General features: G+C 42.1%; 1 protein-coding gene across 37 annotated transcripts in view; it reads left to right on the plus strand.

Annotated features, from left to right (window-relative positions):
• The window catches only part of NRXN3 (neurexin 3), a 1,504,430-nt gene that overhangs the window by 482,305 nt on the left and 1,003,197 nt on the right, over positions 1 to 18,928 (plus strand). For all 37 annotated transcript variants that reach the window (XR_011432271.1, XR_011432272.1, XR_011432275.1 and 34 more), the window contains 2 exons: positions 4,327 to 4,765; positions 8,794 to 9,177. Coding sequence is in view for 31 of the 37 variants with exons in the window: in XM_070250266.1 (XP_070106367.1) it covers positions 4,327 to 4,765; positions 8,794 to 9,177 (823 nt within the window). In the remaining 6 variants the exon portion in view is untranslated. The remainder of the gene's footprint in view (positions 1 to 4,326; positions 4,766 to 8,793; positions 9,178 to 18,928) is intronic.

Below are 18,928 nucleotides of genomic sequence, written 5' to 3' on the forward strand. Positions count from 1 at the left end.
GGCCTGGGATACAATGGAAGAGGGGGAAAAGCAACACTTCTGTGAGCTGGGACTCTCTCTACCCCACTTAGATTAATTCTCAGGGACCTGCCATATAACTCAATCACTGTGGAAGAGTTTAATGTAAAAAGTGCATTATGTAGATTAGAATACTCTCTCCTTTTCCAGTCAGGGTAAATGGTTTGGGCAATAGGGCAGATAGCTTCATCATTGGCAGACAATATAAGGATTCTAAGTTTATCAAATGGTGAGGATCAGCAAGGACCAGAGTAGCTGGAGAGGGCCTGGAATGGGTTTGGATGAAGATTCTGGTGAAGGGGCACCATTCAAAGAGGTTGGAGAGGAGAGGAAAGCACTATAGTCTGGGAAAGCTGGTGAGCAAAGATGCAGAAGTCCTAACACCTGAGTTCCTATAGAGGCCTCCAAGGTGACTCCTGAGTGGGGAGGAATAGGCATCCATTAGAGAGGGACATAACAGATGTGAAGGGCTTCACACATCAGGATGGAGCTGGGTGTGGTTTTTAGGCTTGACTAAGGGGTTTCTCCTCTATGGGTAGGCATGGGCTACAAGAGAGCCCAGAAACTGCCCCTCCTGGATAATGGCCTTCTGTCTGTCCAGTCAGAGAGATCTAGGTTCAAGTCCTGGTCATGCTCCTAATAGTCATGTGATTGTGGGTGTACCTATCCCCTTTGAGCCTCATTTCTGTACAATGGTGCTGATGCTCCCTATTTCATTTGCTTAATGTAGATGATATACAATAATGTTTTTAAAGTGTCTGGCACATAGTAGGCTCTAAATAGCTGGTTACTATTTTTATTATATGGCTCCTCCTCTCATATATTGCCTTACTCCTGCTATTGTTCCTGTGTGCCTTTGTATCAAAGATTATATTCTGAGAGAGTCTGTCTTAACTCTGAGACTCTGTCTTCAACTGTTTTACTGTCTGGCCTCCTAAGCATGAGCTGCAAGTCCAAAAGCAGTATTTACAAACCTATGCGTGGGGTCGTAAGACCAACTTGTCACTCTTTCTGACTTCGTCTGTCTGCCTCCCAGGCTGTGTGACATCTTCCCCCATGGAGAGCCATTTCCACTTTGTCTTTAATTGCTCCTCATTGGGGTCACTTGTCAGCCAAGGCTGCTTTCTGTCACTTGATGCCACATCTCTTCCTACTTCAGTCATCAGGCAGGGATGTTCATTCAGTCGAAAGTCTGATTTTACAGAGACTGCTGTGCCAGTTACTAATTTGTCTTGTAAGGGTGTCCAGCAGGGTTTCTTGCATCCACACCCTGTCCAAGTGCTGGTACACTTCTATATGGCTGTGACCATCATCCCACACTGGGCGGGTACATAGGTGGGGAAGGCAAGGATTCCAAGCAATGGAGCTTCTCAGTTGAGTATCACCGGGCTAGAAGACCCCTGCTCTCGTATGCCTTTCTTCCTGGTGGGAGATCCTCAACAGAACCTTAGTTCAGGACACTGTGAGTTTCCAACAGAGCCCAAAACTGCTGGAGACAAAAGTACACTATTATTTCTTTCTAGGTTTGCGTACCAGCTTAGGATTTTCTATGTTCTACCATGTTCAACATCCTACCCAATCTTGATAACAGCCTGGGTAAAAAGGGGGCAGTTCCCAGAATAGGTTTTAAGGCTCCCACTTTTGGCAATGAATGAAATGGGACTCAGGTTACCCCACTGTCAGTTAGAAAGGTGTAGAAATTCCCTATAAATAGACAAGTAATTTCAGGGCCATGGAGCAGATAGAGAGCTCACCTTCAAAGAGCTTTGGAGAGAAGTCTGGTTATCTTTGTCCAGCCAGTTTCTGGCTCTGATTCTCCTGTTTGCCTCTCCAGAAATCTGCATTCTAGTATTCACTTTCTGTCCCAGTCTTGGCTATGTACCCTCACAGAAGAATTCCTCTTCACAGGACCCTGCCTCTGTGTAAAAGGTCTTTTTCTTTTTTCCTTCTGCTCCTGTAGGGATGCCTGAACTCTCTTTCCATTTATTGTTCATGGAGCCAAGCTTCTGTCTGTCCCTTTGGGATGAGCTATCATTATACATTAATAATTACCCTTTACAAGGAGCTCTAGTAGTAGGCATTTAGCCCAAATGCAGAGAAAGCCAAAGTTTGGTTATGAAAGAGAGATCTCACATGCTGGGGCATAATAGTGGAGGTTAGAAAGGAGAAGCTGCCAGTCGTTAAACTTTTATTGCTTCTTTTCTGGTTCACTCACGTGAGTGATTGCTTAAGGATCTTGCAGCATTTTCCCTTTGCATGTCGTCAGTCCAGTAGAGCTAAGATGAGAAATTCAACTTTTGAATTGGAAAGTTGAACGTGCATAACTTTCCACGTAATATTAAAGATGAGCTTCATGGATACTGCTAGTGGGACCTCGTTCCGAGTGAGCGTCTACAGTGGTAAAACACATGGACTCTGGAGCCCGACTCCCTGGGTTCAAGTCCTGCTCTGCCACTTATTAGCTGTGTGCCTATGGGCTGGTTTTTTAACTACTCTCTGCATCTGTTTCTGCATCTGTAAAATGGGGGAATGATGGTAACTATCTGAAATGGGTGTTGTCAGGATCTAATGGATGGTAGGCTTTAAATGCTTAGCATGGTACCTGGTGCTCAATAAATATTGGGTGCTCAATAAATATTAGTGCCATTATTCTTTTCAGTGTCATTGACTATGGTTAGTCCCACAGTCAAGGTCATATAGTAGGTGAGTCATTTTCAATTCTTTTTCATTAGTTACTTATTAAAAGGCAAACAGCTCTGCTTGAGTCTCTCCTAGTGATGGGGGCAAGAAGAGAAACAATTCTACAGCTGGATGTTAGGGATTAAATGATATGTCCTGGAATGACACATCCCCTTAACTTTTTATCACTGAGATGGATTGTAAGACTTATTTTAGCACTTAAGACTTGTTATTTTACTGAAAATGGAGATGATAATACAACCTTCTGTGGGCTGTGGAAAGGATGAGATGAGATTAACAACTACATCACCCACCCCCAAAATAGCTGAGATTTTTGCGTCTTTACTATGTGCCATTTCTAAGTGCTTTCTATGTACTAACTCATTTAACCCTTATGAAATAGTTTACTCCTATGTTCCCATTTTCAGAGGAGAAAACAGACCCAGATAAGTTAAACAACTGACAAGTTCACACAGCTTGTAAGTAGTAGATGTGGGTTTTGAACCTGAGTCTGGATCCTGACTTAGAATTTGAATAAGATAACGTAAAGGACATAGCAAAGTGTTTGGCATAATCAATACTCAATGTCAGCCCCTTCTCTTCCATTTTTTTTGCTGTTTGTTATATGGATGTGACATTGCTTAGAGATCAGAGGACTGAGACCCCTCCCAGGGTGTAGCATCAAAATTCAGTACTAATAATAGCAAAACCTTGTGAAATTTTAATTTTGTGAAATAAGATTAATCCCTGCTTTTATGAGGATTCTACCAGGTTTAGAAAGTCATAATAGTTTTTTTGTGTTTTAGGGTGTTTCATTTTCCCACTTTATGTATACAAAGGGCATAGACAATGTGCAAAAAAACACATCTCTTTCCCCACCAACTCTTAACACTCCTTCATTTTCTTTAATACATCCACACAATTTAAAAAAATCAAATAATGCAAGACTGCGTATGGTGAAAAGTAAGTCTCCCTGTCACTCCTGAATATTAGTCTCACAAATCCACTCCCCAGTCACAATTTTATAGTTTCTTGTATTTTCTTCCAAAGGTGTTTCATGCATATATGAGCATATATGCATATGCTCTTACACAATGATGACGTAATGCATGCTTTGTCCTCTTCCTCAGTAATTTCACTCACCACTGCTGCTTGCAGAGTATCCACATTAAAACTGGGAGCATGACTTCATTTTTAAGGGCTCCATAATATTCTAGCATAAAGATGTGCCAGCGTTATATTGATGGTCATTTAGGTTGTTTCTGGTCTTTCACTAACTAAGGACACTTCAGTAAATATCTTTGTATGCAAGTATTTGCATCTGTGTAACTCAATCTCTCTTGATATCTACTTGCAAGCTTATACTGTATAACTTTCTGACAACAAAAAAAATTGGCCAGAAGGAGACAAAGGAACATAATGAAATTATAGAAGCTTATTCAGAGCTTATGTGCACCCCAGAGGTCTCTTCAATGCTTTTTCAAATAGTCTATCTCGTGTTTCTCATATTGTTCCAGACTATTGTGTCCTGAGGCCTCTTCTTGGGCCATTTTCCTGGTTGCTCAGTGAGCGATGGATGGTTACCGTTTGCAAGATTGATTCATATGGTACTTGTTTGGCTTTTGACAGGTTGTTTATAAGAATAATGACATCCGTCTGGAACTGTCTCGCCTGGCCCGGATTGGGGACACCAAGATGAAAATCTATGGTGAAGTTGTATTCAAGTGTGAGAATGTGGCCACACTGGACCCCATCAACTTCGAGACCCCAGAGGCTTATATCAGCTTGCCCAAATGGAACACCAAACGTATGGGCTCCATCTCCTTTGACTTCCGTACCACTGAACCCAATGGCCTAATCCTCTTCACTCACGGCAAGCCCCAAGAGAGGAAGGATGCTCGGAGCCAAAAGAACACCAAGGTGGACTTCTTTGCTGTGGAACTCCTTGATGGCAACCTGTACCTGCTGCTTGACATGGGCTCGGGCACCATCAAAGTGAAAGCCACTCAGAAGAAAGCCAATGATGGGGAATGGTACCATGTGGACATTCAGCGAGATGGCAGATCAGGTAGGAAGAGGCAGGGTGTGTTACTGAGAAGAGAAGAAAGCCATAGCTTCTCAGTTTGTTTCCCAGCTTTTTATTTTAATCTTTGCACTTGCATTCTGGTTGATCTTTTTGCTGTTCTCTTTAATGGTTGTAGTAAGATTATGTTTCTGAACAAGACACCTGTCTCATTGATGGCTCACATTCATCTCCTCATTGCCCCTGTCACTCACTGCACAATTGTCTAGGTGATACCGCCAAGATCCTGGAGCTAAAGATGGTCTTACAAGTAGCGTTTCCACTGCTACCAAAGTGACTGTCATGTTAGTGGTGTGATGGATTTTTCTCCCTTTTTCTTCTTCTTCTCCTTTTTTCATCACTATGGAAACCAATTGTGACATCACAGATGCCGCATTATGCGATTACTTTCTAGGATAAGCTTCACTGTGCAAGAGTTTATGCAACAATACACCCTTCAATAATTGGCAAGAGTCATGTTGCAGGGAAAAATTATGACAAGAAAGGAAAAGGCAAATTGATTTTTCCTGAAGTCATGTTCAATTTAAAGCCTTCCTTTGGTGTGAAAGCCTATATTTTACTCTTTGCTCAGACCTCACTAACACTCCCTTCCTCTTCACAACCTTTACATTTGGTTTAAATGGCTTTGTTTGTTTCTGCAGCCGCAGATCAAACAAGCTAGCCCCAGGCAGTACGTAGCCACTCTGGAATAGTAACAAAGAGAGAGGGAGGGGAAAAAAGCACAAGTAGAAAGTCTGGAGCTTTTGAATACCTGAACAGTCTGCCTAGCTTTCTATGGACAATGTGGCAATGAAGGTCACATTCTGTGCCATCAGAACGGGCATTTCACCCGGAGTGGTAATTAGAGCATTTGAATTTCACACTTAGTTTTTGATTCTCTGTTGAGGTAGTATTACACTCAAGAAAAGTCTTGGCTAGATTTGCCATAATTTTAAGGATTCACTCATCTGGTAAATACACAAAAAATCTTCCATTTGGGCATTTTCTTTTTGGGTACATTTGGCCAATAATAAAAAGCAATAGGTTTCCCCAAAAGGCTGCAGCCAGGAATGGCTGAGCTTCAGAGGAACGGCTTTTCTGCATAATTCTAGAGCTAGAGGGATGATAGAGATGAGCAATATTGCCCTTAGGAGGAGCTGGAATGGTTCTGTGCAGAGGGCAGACGGGTGGCAGATTGCAGCCCTAAATGGTTTAGTGCCCAGCAGGATGCTTTATTGATTGTCTGAAATCTCATCAGAACCAAGAACTTTCAAATTAAATGTGGTTGTTGAGCAAGAATGAACAGTTTGTGCTTTATTAACAGAAAAATACACAAAAAAATTAATTTCTCTGGAAGTCGAATCTTTCTCTCTCTCTCTCTCTCTCTCTGTTTATCCATGAAATGATGGCAGGCGCAGAGCCAGAAAGCAGTCCCAGAATTGTAAAGTAAACACTCCTGTTGGTTTTTAAGACCACGAGTTTTGGATCTCTGGAGTTTGGCCATGGTTGATGGAGTTTCATGTCTGACTAACCTTGACCCTGACACAGCTTAAACGTTATCTATCTGTGTCACAGGCAGGCTAGAACTTGTAAAATTGCTATATGTCTGCTTCTGTTTATTCCCAACACTAGTGGCTTTTTCAAGTAGGGCAATTATTTTGTTTTGTTAGTATCACGAGTGGACCCATCTTTGACAAATACGTTTGGATTTCAGAAGCCTCGAATTTCGTACCTGGCAACTATAGCATTGGCTATATTTTGAGGTACTGATAAATTTGATCAAAGTCTAGAAAAATTTAGAGTAAATATAGAATTGTCCCATGAAAGCAGCATAATGTAAAATTTTAATATGATCTACTAAATGTCATTTCTTCATGAAGGTCTTTTCTGGTATGTTGTTGTTAGTTATAAACCTATACTAAAATGAGTAGTTAAGAAAACATCAGTGAATCCAAGGGTGGTGCCTCCTTCCCCGCTCATCCTGAAGAATAACATGACTGAAAGTGAGCTAGAAAAATGCTTATGATCACTCGCCAGTCAGGGACTGATTCTTAAAACCTGATAAACACATTGAAAACAGTTGTGGTCACACACTCAGAGGACGACGGATTTCCTCAGGATGTATTTAAGGCTCCAAAATTTAAATGAGTTCTGTGACTGTCATTATCTGGCAATAGATGCTCTTCCCCTTTAGGTGGTGATCAGATTAGCTCTGTGGACATGTGGAGGGTAAAGAAAGCAAACTCTGCAAGAGAGAAGAGCCAGACCCAAACCTCAGCTTCCTCATTTGTCAAATAGTGAGAATACTAACCTTTTCCTCCCGAGATTGTTTTGAGGATCAAGTCAAAAAAAAGCACATCAAGTACTTAAAGTGGTGGCCAGGACATTATTATTGTTACATAGGTTTTTAAAAAGCAAAAAGGTAAGGAAAATTTCTCCAGGAAAAACTTCTAGGAGCCAGTAAGGAGAAGGACCCTGCTGACTTATCCCTCCCAGTGGCCCCGTAATGCCCTTTCTCTCTTTTTACCCTTGTGTTGACTTTGTAATTTAGAGTGCACTTCACATTCTTGATCTCCTTTGATCTTCTCAGCCCTTCAGGCTATCCCCCTTCGTAGCTGAGGGAATTGAGTTTCAGACAGAAGCGAAAGCTGGCTGATGGATGGCATGAACCCAGTTATCTTGGTACCAATAAAGCACTTTAAGAATGCTAAATGATTTTTAAAATTTCTGGCCTGATATTTAGATATCACCTTGACTTTGCAGCTCAGGAAACTGAGCTGTAAGATGGTTCGGGGCTGGCCTCGGGTCAGAAGGCCATTTAGGACTAGAATCCCTGTTCCTGTATTCTCAGGTCAGGCTCTGGGGTTACGCCTTGCACAGTCTCATTTGATGGGGTCTGTCATCCTGATCCTGCCTGTGCCTAGTCTATCTCTCTGTTCTCACTCCTGCTCACTCCCTCTTGCCTCCTCCACTGTAGCCACACTCCTGCCTACCCCAGGGCCTTTGTAGGTGCCATTCCCCCTGCCTGGCATCTTATTCTCCCTGGACTTTGCATGGCTGGATCCTTCTCAACATTCTGGTTTCAGCTAACCTGACACCTGCTTAGAGAGGCCTTCACTGACTATATACTTTAAAGTAAAACCCATAAGCTGATCCCACGGCACCCATTTTACTCTCTTCCAAGTGCCTACCATTACCTAATTTCTCTTGTTTATTGGGTGATTTGTTTTTTTCTTATCCCTCTGCACTGGAATACCAGCTGCATGAAAGCAGAGACATGTCTGTCAAGTTCACCTCTGTGCCTGGAACTATACCAAAGATGCAACAGGTATTCAATACTTATTTGTTAAACAAACAAACACGTTTCAGTTAAAATTTATCAAAAGCAATGCCCAAAATATTCACTGGCAGGACTGGTACCTAATGCCCATGTAGAAGGTCCCAATGCATGAAGGGTTCCATCCTTTTGGGGATGGCAAGCCAGTGATGAAGCCTCAGGCAAGCACTCACAGAGCCCTTACTCTGTCCTGGGAATGGGGTAAGAAGCACTTTACATATATGAACATTTAATCATCACATCAACCTGTGAGGTGGGGACAATTATTTTCCCATTTTACAGATGAGGAAACTAAGGCCCAGGAAGGTGAGGTCATTTCTTCAAGATTATTCGGCTAGTACATAGTAGAGCTGAGATTTAAAGACAGGCAGGAACTGTGTTGCTCTCAACCTGTATGGTATGTGACCTCTCAGCCAAGACTTTATGTAGGGAAAGGATGTCATACTGGGTATTAGGTCACTGAGACTGTCCTGAACCCTTTATGGGCCAGGCTGTCTTAGCTGGCAGAGATGGGAACCACATGGCCTTTCTACTGTCTTGCAGCATTTCATTCCCTTGCATGCATTGTTCTCTCCTGACCAGACAACGCTGGTCTCAAAACTTGCTTGCATCCTGTCATTTGGTTCATTGATGGGCAACCTCACCTGCAATGCCAAGAGAGCTGTTAGCTCACTCTATTTTCATTCTCCTATTCTAGGTACCATATCAGTGAACAGCAGGCGCACTCCATTCACCGCCAGTGGGGAGAGTGAGATCCTGGACCTGGAGGGGGACATGTACCTGGGTGGGCTGCCAGAGAACCGTGCTGGCCTCATCCTCCCCACAGAGCTCTGGACCGCCATGCTCAACTACGGCTATGTGGGCTGCATCCGCGACCTGTTCATTGACGGGCGCAGCAAAAACATCCGGCAGCTGGCAGAGATGCAGAACGCTGCGGGTGTCAAGTCCTCCTGTTCACGGATGAGTGCTAAGCAGTGTGACAGCTACCCCTGCAAGAACAATGCTGTGTGCAAGGACGGCTGGAACCGCTTCATCTGTGACTGCACGGGCACTGGCTACTGGGGAAGAACCTGTGAAAGGGGTGAGTCAGCCCTCATGGGTGGCATACGGGATCTGAGTGGGGGTGACTACTGCAGCTGTGTCCCTGGATAGACCCACCTGTGCTTTCTTTGCTACCACAGGTGCTACCTTTGGACTGACCTGTGCATTTTTTCTTCTAGAAAAGAGTTTTCTTGGGGTCACTGCTTTCCAGATTATGCCCTTTCTAGTTCTGGGTGTTTGGATTTATTTGACTAGGGTTGGTTCGCAGAAGGGGAAACTTTAAAATAAACATTACCATGATCATGATTTTTTTTGATTAAGTATTAGACATCTTCTATCTAGAGAGGGTAGATACTTCTCTTTTGGGGTTCTGGATGGGCTAACCAATTGGTTCTTTTATTTATTCATTCAATTCATGGTTTTTGGTGCTTTCTACCTACTAGCACTTGGATTTGGCTTTAGAAATACACTATTGAACAAGACAGATCCAGCCATTTCTCATGAAGTTTGCCATCTAGTAGAATATTTGGCCATTAAATAAATAATAACAAACATGGTGAGTTTTATAAGAGGCAGTGTGATGTATTGGTTAAGAACATGAACTCTGGGGCTCGACTGGTGAGAAATCTGGCCCTCATGGAGTGATGTCAACCTTGTCAAGATAATCAATATCTTTGAGACTTGATTTCCTCATCTGTAAAATGGGGATAATCAGGTACCTATCTCAAAAGATATGAGTGATGATGAAGTAAATCAATAGGTTCCTGGACTATGATAAACATTTAATAAATGTTAGTAATTGTTATAGTCATAATTATCACCATCAATATCATTAAAGGGAAAGCATGGAGAAATTTGAGAGGCCTTTGCAAGGGGACCCAACATCCTGTAGGAGTTCATAGAAAGCTTCTGCAAGGAAAAAATAGGCAACTTGAGACTTGAAATATCAATCAGAGTTAGCTTGGCAAAGAGGTGGGAGGAAAGTATGTGTCCTAGATAGAAGGGACAGCACATGCCAGGGGACAGAGGTAAGAGACCATGGCATAGTTGAGGAACTGAATAAAGTCCAGAATGGACTGGAGTGTGGAGTGATAACGGGGGTGGGGGGGGGTGGGGGGAGGGTATGAGAGGTGGCTGATGAGGTGGGGACCAAACAGTGATAGTTGACTGTTTAGAGAAGACCAGAATGCTAGGAGGAGCCCTCTTCCATTTACTTTAGCATCTTACATTTGCACTGAATTTACAGGTTGGGTAAAGGGCAGAGATAAAGGTAAGCAAGCAAAGAGACAACATCAAGACAAGGAGATTGCCGTTTATACGCCATAGCCAGATTGCAGCTTGGTTTATTTCTTTACATGCCAAGCATACAGAATCAAGGTGGCTGTCCACAAATTGTCAGCCTGTTTTATATGAAAGGATAATATACATAGTTATCTAGTTGTTTTTCTTTTAAAAGATTGGCATCTGAGCTAACAACTGTTGCCTATTTTCTTTTTTTTTTTTTTGTTCTTCTCCCCCAAACCCCCCAGTACATAGTTGTATATTCTAATTGGAGGTCCTTCTGGTTGTGCTATGTGGAATGCTGCCTCAGTATGGCCTGATGAACAGTGCCATGTCCCCGCCTAGGATCCAGAACTGGGGCAACCCTGGGCTGCTGAAGTGGAGTGAGTGAACTTAACCACTTGGCCACGGGGCCAGCCCCAGTTACTGAGTTTTTGCTGAGGGCGTAGCTCTAGAGCTTTGATGATACTGCATCTGTAATAGGTAGTTCCTGCTCTCAAAAAGCTTATGATTTATTTAGCTGAGAAGTTGAGACATCTGTATAAGGTGCAGTAATAAAATAATACAAGGCCATAGCATGTGCTCTGTTGGTCAAGCAGTCTAGGAGGCCATGGAGATTCATAGAAGACAAGACTTTTCAGAGGAGGGACCTGCAGGGTCTCATCCCTAAAGACAACCGGTGGTCAGAATTGTCCAAGTATCAGAAGTCTGGTGATGAGAAGGGATCCTGGACCAGGCCTGGAACAGAGGCTGGATGACAGTCAAAGATATTTTCAAGGAGTGGTTTTTACACATTTTTACACATTTAAATACAGGTCAGCTGTGTTACTAGTTAAGGTGTGTTTCAAGAGAATTGCAAACCTTCATTATATTTAGACCAAAAAAGACACTGGGGTGAAGGAGGAATAGAGAGCTTTCTCAGAGCTGTTGGAGTTTAAATTCAGATTCACTGAATTTCCAAAGCTACAACAACCAGAACACGAGCTAAGATGAGGAGACAGACCCGTGGCCCAACAGAAGTGGGCCACACGGAGCTGGTCAGTCTGTCGAGTTCTTATACTCTTTCCAAATCTCTGTGAAGGGTAGACTACCCTGGATCTGGTTTGGAGAGATAGAAAGGTCATTCTGTCTCTGAGATGCATGAGACATTTGCGGTGTAAGCCAGGATATTGTGACTCTTCCACCACCTATGAAGGTAGTGTAAGAATCAAAGGTCACTTCAGACATCTCATTTTTTTCTTGGATCTCTTCCTAACTCAAGGGTTGGTGGTTGCTGAAGACAGGCTGCAGTGACCATAGACAGCTGTGCAAGGTGTCTCTGAGCTGACCTATTCTAAGGGCAAGTCAATGGGAGTTGGTCCAAGATTTGCCAAGTACAGTGAAAGTCACTCCACCTTTTACATTGTCACTTCTGACTAGTCATTAAAAGGCAGCTGACTGGGGATATATGGGGGACAATTATTCCTGGTACAGTGCAGCCAAGAGTCATCCATTATGGCCAAATGAGAAGGAACCTAGCAAATTTAAGACATTTGGTCTATATATCGCTCAAATCCCAGACGATTCAACTGATTGTTTTGTTCCCCCACTAATTATTTTTTGGCCCTGTATTGTTCCTGACACCATATTCAGAATGAATCAGTGGAGTGTAAAAATGATAAGACTCCACTCTGATAGCAAATAAAATAGAGCTCCCCTATGACATTGTTTTTCTTTATTGAAATTGTTTCCTCAGTGGAGACAATTTTGAGTAGCTTTTATTAATTTTTCATATATGCAGCAGATATTTAATGAAACCCTGGTATGTTCCAGGCACTGTATTAGATCTGGAAATGCAAAAAAACAGACACAGCCCCTGATTTTGATCAAGGGATATATAGCCCTTCCAGGAAAATAAAGGGAGATATGGGAAATGTGCTAACGTGTGGCAGATGTTGTGCTAGATGTTATGCTATATGTAAGGGAACAGTAGGGCAAACAGATGGGAGAGGCCACGTCTATATGGGGGAGTGATGATCAGGCAAAGGGGACCTGAGGTTTCTTGGATTTTCTTGTCTCCTATTTCTAACAAAATTATGGCCTCTCTCTTCTCCTGACCCTCAGTATCCACTCAGCACTTCTGAAGAGTGGTGAAGGAAAAGTGTTTGTTAACATTCTTTATACAGGAGCATGATCTCCTTTGGATCAGGAAATGCTGCCCTATGCACCATAATATGATCAACATGGTCACTCACCGTTCTCTCTGTAACTTTTTCTAGAAGCATTAACCCTAAGCCTAGAATTGACCATTTGTGCTAAGTGTGACGAGTCTAAGACAATTCCTAAGGCAGTGTGTCCCATCTAGCCCAAACTGTGTCCCGTCCTTTGGCTTCATAGTGGGGTCAGTCCCTTGATGTCACTGGCCCCACAACAGGAACAGTAGTGTTAGAAAGAGGCACTTGTTTATATAAAATGGAGAAAGCATAAGTGGGATGCTGAAAACTAGTATGCAGAGAAAAAGCAGAGTTGGGGATAGCCCAGGTCAGCTACTAGATCAAAATAGCCCAAGAACTCAAGCAAAGTGTGCAAGCAGATCAGTCTAAGGGGCAAATCCTGGGTCAAAGTTGCCAGCCAAACACAGGCAATAAAGCAAGAGAACTAGGAAATATATGAGTATATGAGACCGAGGTTAATTTGCATGAGTATCTTTCTCTTAAAGTAAAAATGAATGACTCTTGCTTGTACCCTCACAAGAGAGCTTCTATTGCCTGTGAAGATGAGCAACTCTAAATCTTGACATATGACAACTGGCTTGATGTTGTGTTTGGATTTTTTTCAGCATGATCTGATACTATTCTAAAAAGATAGAGATATATCTACCCATCCCAATTGTTCTGCTGTAGCTAATTTTGTTTGTTATTCATAATTATGTGGGAGACATTTCCATGACCGAGAACCAAAGCTACTTAATGCCCATCAGTTTGGCTGAAATGTTTTAATCCTTGGGAAGACCACCTGCCATCCTGTGAAGTCCTATTGTACAGAGGAAACATTCTAACTTGTCTATCTTAAGAAGATATGATCAGTTGACCTGGGACAACATAGGCACCTTCTCCTTGCCAGTGTAGCAAAGCCATTTAATTCAGTTGGTGGGAGCCAAGTGTCAATAGTCATGGCTATGGATCTGATTTATTTGTGAACCATCGAGCTTCAATTTGAGGCCACTGCAGGTTCTATCCTCTTCCCTGGATGGCTTTTTCTGAAGGTATTCCATCATTTATTTATCAATAAAGAAAATAGGATTTAGCACAATCCATCTTTATAACAAGAAAAATAACCTACAATAGAGCACTTAGAGTCAGGATGGCCTAATGGTTAATGGCATGAATTTTGGAGTCAGGTGGACTTTGGTTCCTGTGTTGGCTCTGTCACTTACTAGCTAGATGATGTACAACAGATTTCTCCCTTAATTCTTAGAAATCTCAGTTTTCCTTATCTGTAAAATGTGGACAGTGATACTTACTAGGTAACCTTCTCTTGGTTGCAAGCTACAGAATTGACTATGGCTAACAGAATCAAGGAAGAGAATTTACTGCTTGATTACCTAGAGAGATACCTATCAAATGAAGATCTCACTAACAACTTCTTCAAAAGGGAAGTAGAGCTACTCTGGGGACCCCAAGGTTGAAGTGATTCATCTCTCCTGACCTCCAGGTTCTGGATTTTTCCATTCAGAGTTTACATTTTCCAAAAGGAGAACCTGATTGGCCCACTTTGGTTCATCTGTCTATTCCTCCATCAGTAAGCTCTGCCTAGGTGGGCAGTTACTGAGAACAGATATGAAAGATCACCCATAGGTGAATATATATATAATCCTACTGAACCATTTTCTTAATGTTCTTTCATGATTAAGCTCGGGCCATGCCCTGTTATAGATGCCCGGCCATTTGGAACTGCTTCTGTCTAATAAAAGAAAATATTTCCTGAGATCATAGAAATTGGATGCCTTTGAGAGTATTAATTTGTAGAACCACGAAAACTGATGGAATGGGTAAATCTGCTCTTCTCACTTGTCCCCGGGATTCCATTCATCTGACATTAACACCAGCTGAAAACTAAGAATGCTGATATTTTGAGTTCCCTCAAAAGACTCTTGTTCCAACAGGAAAAGAAAGCAGGCAGCAGCTGTTCCCCATTCCAGCTCAGGGACTTCCCGTTTAGCCAACCTCTCTGATTGCTGCTGTGGCTCCTGGAGCAGCAGTTGCACATTCTGCCTGCAAAGGATGAATACTGCCTTTACATGAGGCTGGAATGTGTCATTTTGATGCCACATGGACATCATGACATCAGAAAAGAGTACAGTTGGCAGATATTGTTGATGTTACCTGAACCTAATCCTTGTTTTAATAGGTGAGGGATTGGAAGCCCTGAGACATTAACATCACTTTAATTTAATTAGCTGTAGAATGGTTAAAATTCATGATTCCTGACTTCTAATCCATTCCACTTTCCATTACACTGAGCGGCCTTTCTTTCTTGTAAATATGAAAGAGGTTAGATTGTAAGGTCATTGAGGGAAAATCAGTGCATTACATATCTTTGTTTCCCCATAGTCTCTAGCACTGTGCTATACATACGCTATGTCATTGTTAAATGTTGGAGGGCCCAGTCCTCTGTCCTGGATCTCCTCTTGGTCTACACACTCTCTTTGGTGCCCTCCTGCATTGCTATGGTGTCAAAGGTCATCTATATGTCAGTGACTCCCAAAGCAGGATCTCTAGCCTAGAACTCCCTCTGGATCCCAGATTTCTATATCTTCCTGGATATCTGGTAGGTATCTTAATCATAACACCGAAAAACAGAAATCTTGAGTTCCTCCTTCCTGCCATAGACTTTTTTACGTTTAGATTTTCCCATCCTCAGTAAATGGCATCACAATTGTCCTTGGCATTGTCCTTGATTATTCTTCCGTTTCATTCAGTCTATCTCAGCAAGTTTCTGTCGACTCCTCATCGAAATCCATCCTGTATCTGTTCACTTCTCTCCCTCTCCACCACCATCATCCTAGGTCAACCTACACTGATCTCTTCTTTGGACAACTAGAAAACATGTTATATGATTGTGAAAAGCTCAAATTCAACATTTTATGCCTTTCTTAGAGTATTAAAGTTAGATAATTAAAGTGTCTACATACTTAACACATTCCTGCCTTAAATAGCTTTAGTTTCAGTGGGTTTGGTCCCCACATTATGGGAAATGAAGCTATGATGCTTCTTTGGCATTAACTTCAGCTTTCACATAGTGATTCCATAAATAGGTATCTAGGTCTTCTCTGTACCAGGCTTGGTGAGCTAAGTTGTGGAGATACAAATTTGTAGAAGATATGGTTTCAGTTCTCCATGAGCTCACAGTCTAGTAGGGGGTATGGAGAAGTAACCTACAAATTGTAATGCAATCTACCAAGGGCAGAGAATTCAGAGAATAATCATAGGAAAGAAAGAGATAAAAATTAGAAAGCAAAATATGTTGAACATGATATACCACTTTATAACTGATTCTGGATCCACTGGGTTCTGCTCATACTGACACATTGGTGTGGGAACAAAAGAAACTCTGGCTTCCAAGGTGAAATATAACAATGCTGGTTACTTTCACTGGTTCCAGTGCCATTGAGGATCTGCCCCCATTCCTCAGATATATCCAGGCCCTTTATTTAGATATGTGACCTTGAGATTTTTACATGGATCCTCTGGCCTCTCTGTTCTGCAAAAATAAAATGAGGCAATTGGGTTTCATGCTCTCTCAGGGCCCTTCCAATTCTAAAACTCTGTAATTCTCAAATGTCATCAGCTTGGCAAAGTCTTCCCTTATCACGAGTAGAGGAGTAAAGGTGAGTGAAGGGCAGGACAGGGATATGAGTGTTCCTTGCAGTCTGCAGAACCATCTGGGTTAGGAGGCTTGGTTTAGTTACATCAGCACTGCAATGCTTATCACCTCTCTGATTCATTCATCTAAGAAAATGAAGACCTTGATGTACTGGGAATAACATATAAGTTTTAACTGATGGATTAATGAATAGAACCTTGTATCTCTTAAAAGCATTAAAAGTCTGTCTCCATTTTGGTCCATTGCTTACCCCCTTTTGATGGGTAGTGACATGTATCAGAGAAAGGGGCTTTCCAAGAAAGACACAATTCATCAACATCGGCCAATGTGTCCCCATTTTTTCTTATTTGTTGGTGTTTAAGTCATACAGGTGAATCTCTTGTGATGACCATAGCAGTGCTCAGACTCAGACTCTTCTTTTATCTCTTCCTGTTTTCCAAATTTCTCTTTCCACAGGCCCAGGACTGTATAATCCCAAGAAATTGTCTTGATCCATGATCAAGAACCCTTCCTAAGTGTTATCCTACCAGGTTGGGATCTGAGATACCCCTAATCACAGCTGCTCCTTTTACTCAAAAGAAGAGTCAGGGAAGGAGAGTCTAGTCATTCTGCAGTCTTGAAGCTCCACAGGTCTCAGAAGGACAGGCTGGGGAATTTGGAGGTCTTTGCAAAATCTACAGCTAGGTCTGCGTTCAGCCTGAGAATGTGAGGTCAGCACTTTGGGCAGCATGTGACAGCTGCTTAGAACCATGTCACACCTGCTCTTTGCTGTGGTTCTGTCAAATACAGGGACATGGTGGCTATTTATATTGCTGCTCTGTACCTTTTTTATTGCCTTTGCTAAAAGCTGCTTAACTGCCAGCAGACATCTGCCCATTATGGATGCAATAAATTGAGATGCTGTTAAATTATGAGAAACAAGTGCTTGAAAACTCAACACAAGGGGATTGTCATAGACTTTTTTTTAGCATCTCTGGCTTCATGTGTCTTTTCACAGATAGATGAATCCTTCCTTGCTCCAGTCTGGATTAAGAGAAAAGGCAAGTTAAGAGATCTACAATTTATTGAGAGGAATTATGTGCCTGCTCTATGTTGGGTTCTTAATATACACTGGGCCATTTAGCCCTCATATCTAGCCTGCATATTATTATCCTCGTTTTCTAGATGAAGAAATTAAGGGCCCAATTCATTCACTCCAAATCACCTTTGAGTACTATGTGCCAGGGGTTATGTTGAGCCCTCGGGATACAAAAGCATGATTGTGATGCTCTTTATTAATGTATCAATATATTCTGAGAAAGGTGGGACATAAATGCAGGGAGAAATATCATGGGCAGCATCACAGATTGGGTGGCACTAGACCTGAGGCTTGGTGGAGTAGCAGGAATCTTCCCAGTAGACCAGGCAGGAACCTCTAAGTAAGGCAGAAGGAACAGATGTGCAAAAGTGACTTTGGTAAACAGTTTTCCTCGTGCATGTAATCTAAGTCTTGGGGAGAAAAGAGAAGGAATTTGAGGGGATGTTTTAGAAAGTATGGCTGGAGGGGTTGTGCGGCCAGTTGTAAAGCACCTTGTTTGCTCTGCCAACAGGTGTGGACCTTATCTAATAGGAAGCATGCCACTTTTAGCAATGGGATAACAGGGTCAGATCACTCTGGCAGAGGCTGGATGGGGTATGGGAGACAGTAGGCCAACAGACCAGTGTGCTTTAGTTTGGTTTGCATTTGTATTAATTCAGGAATGAGCAGTAAGAGCCCAACTGAGGTAGGGAGAATGGAGGTTGAATAGTGGGTATACATTCAAGTAAATATTTAAGAATTTACTAACCAATTGTACACAGCTAAAGAAAGGCCAAGACTGGATTAAAACAAGGGTTTGGTCATGGAAGCCCATTGTTTTCTTCCCTGTACTGCTCAGCCATCTCGAATCAGTTGAGATTCTTAGAAGGAGTGGGGAGGAGTGAGGCAACCATTAAGGGGATGTACCTAAGTGTCAACTGCATAAGCTGGTCCCTCTCTGAACATATGTGACTTACCCTCTCTCTGTGCCTCAGTTTCTATATTTACCACTGAGAATATCAGCAGTGGCTGCTTAGTCAGCTTCTTGGGAGCCTCTGTTACAGAGTCAATGTATATAATGTGCTCACACAGATAATAAGCCAACATGCCCCTTTCTGAATCTAGAATTCAGCAATTCAAGAATGAAAAAAATTCTCTGGCTGGTGTTTTTATTCCATTTTTTTCTTGTGTTGTGGAAATGACCTAGATATGATTTCTGTGTTTAAGCATATGATACAGGCTAGAACTTAAAAGTGGGAAGGAAGGTTGTGCCAGAAGGGAACACACCAAAACATGGTTTTCTCCCTACTTCAAATGGTTTGTATTTGGAATTAAGACATGACTCTGGTGTAATCTCAGATTTTGAAGAATTATGTTAAAATGATCTGTTATTACTATGATTATCTCAACCAAGCTTTGCATATGTTTGGTGGGAAAATGAATTGTAGTTTCTTTCTCTTGTAAAAATGGCCATATTTGAGGTTAAACTAAAGGAGTCTTTCCTTAAAGATAGGAAAGTCATATTTTTAATTTCTTCGTATTCTGGTCTGTCCTGTCATTAGGACTTTATAGCAATGACACTCAACAC

Source organism: Equus caballus, chromosome 24 (assembly GCF_041296265.1).
Source record: "Equus caballus isolate H_3958 breed thoroughbred chromosome 24, TB-T2T, whole genome shotgun sequence".
Classification (NCBI taxonomy): domain Eukaryota; kingdom Metazoa; phylum Chordata; class Mammalia; order Perissodactyla; family Equidae; genus Equus; species Equus caballus.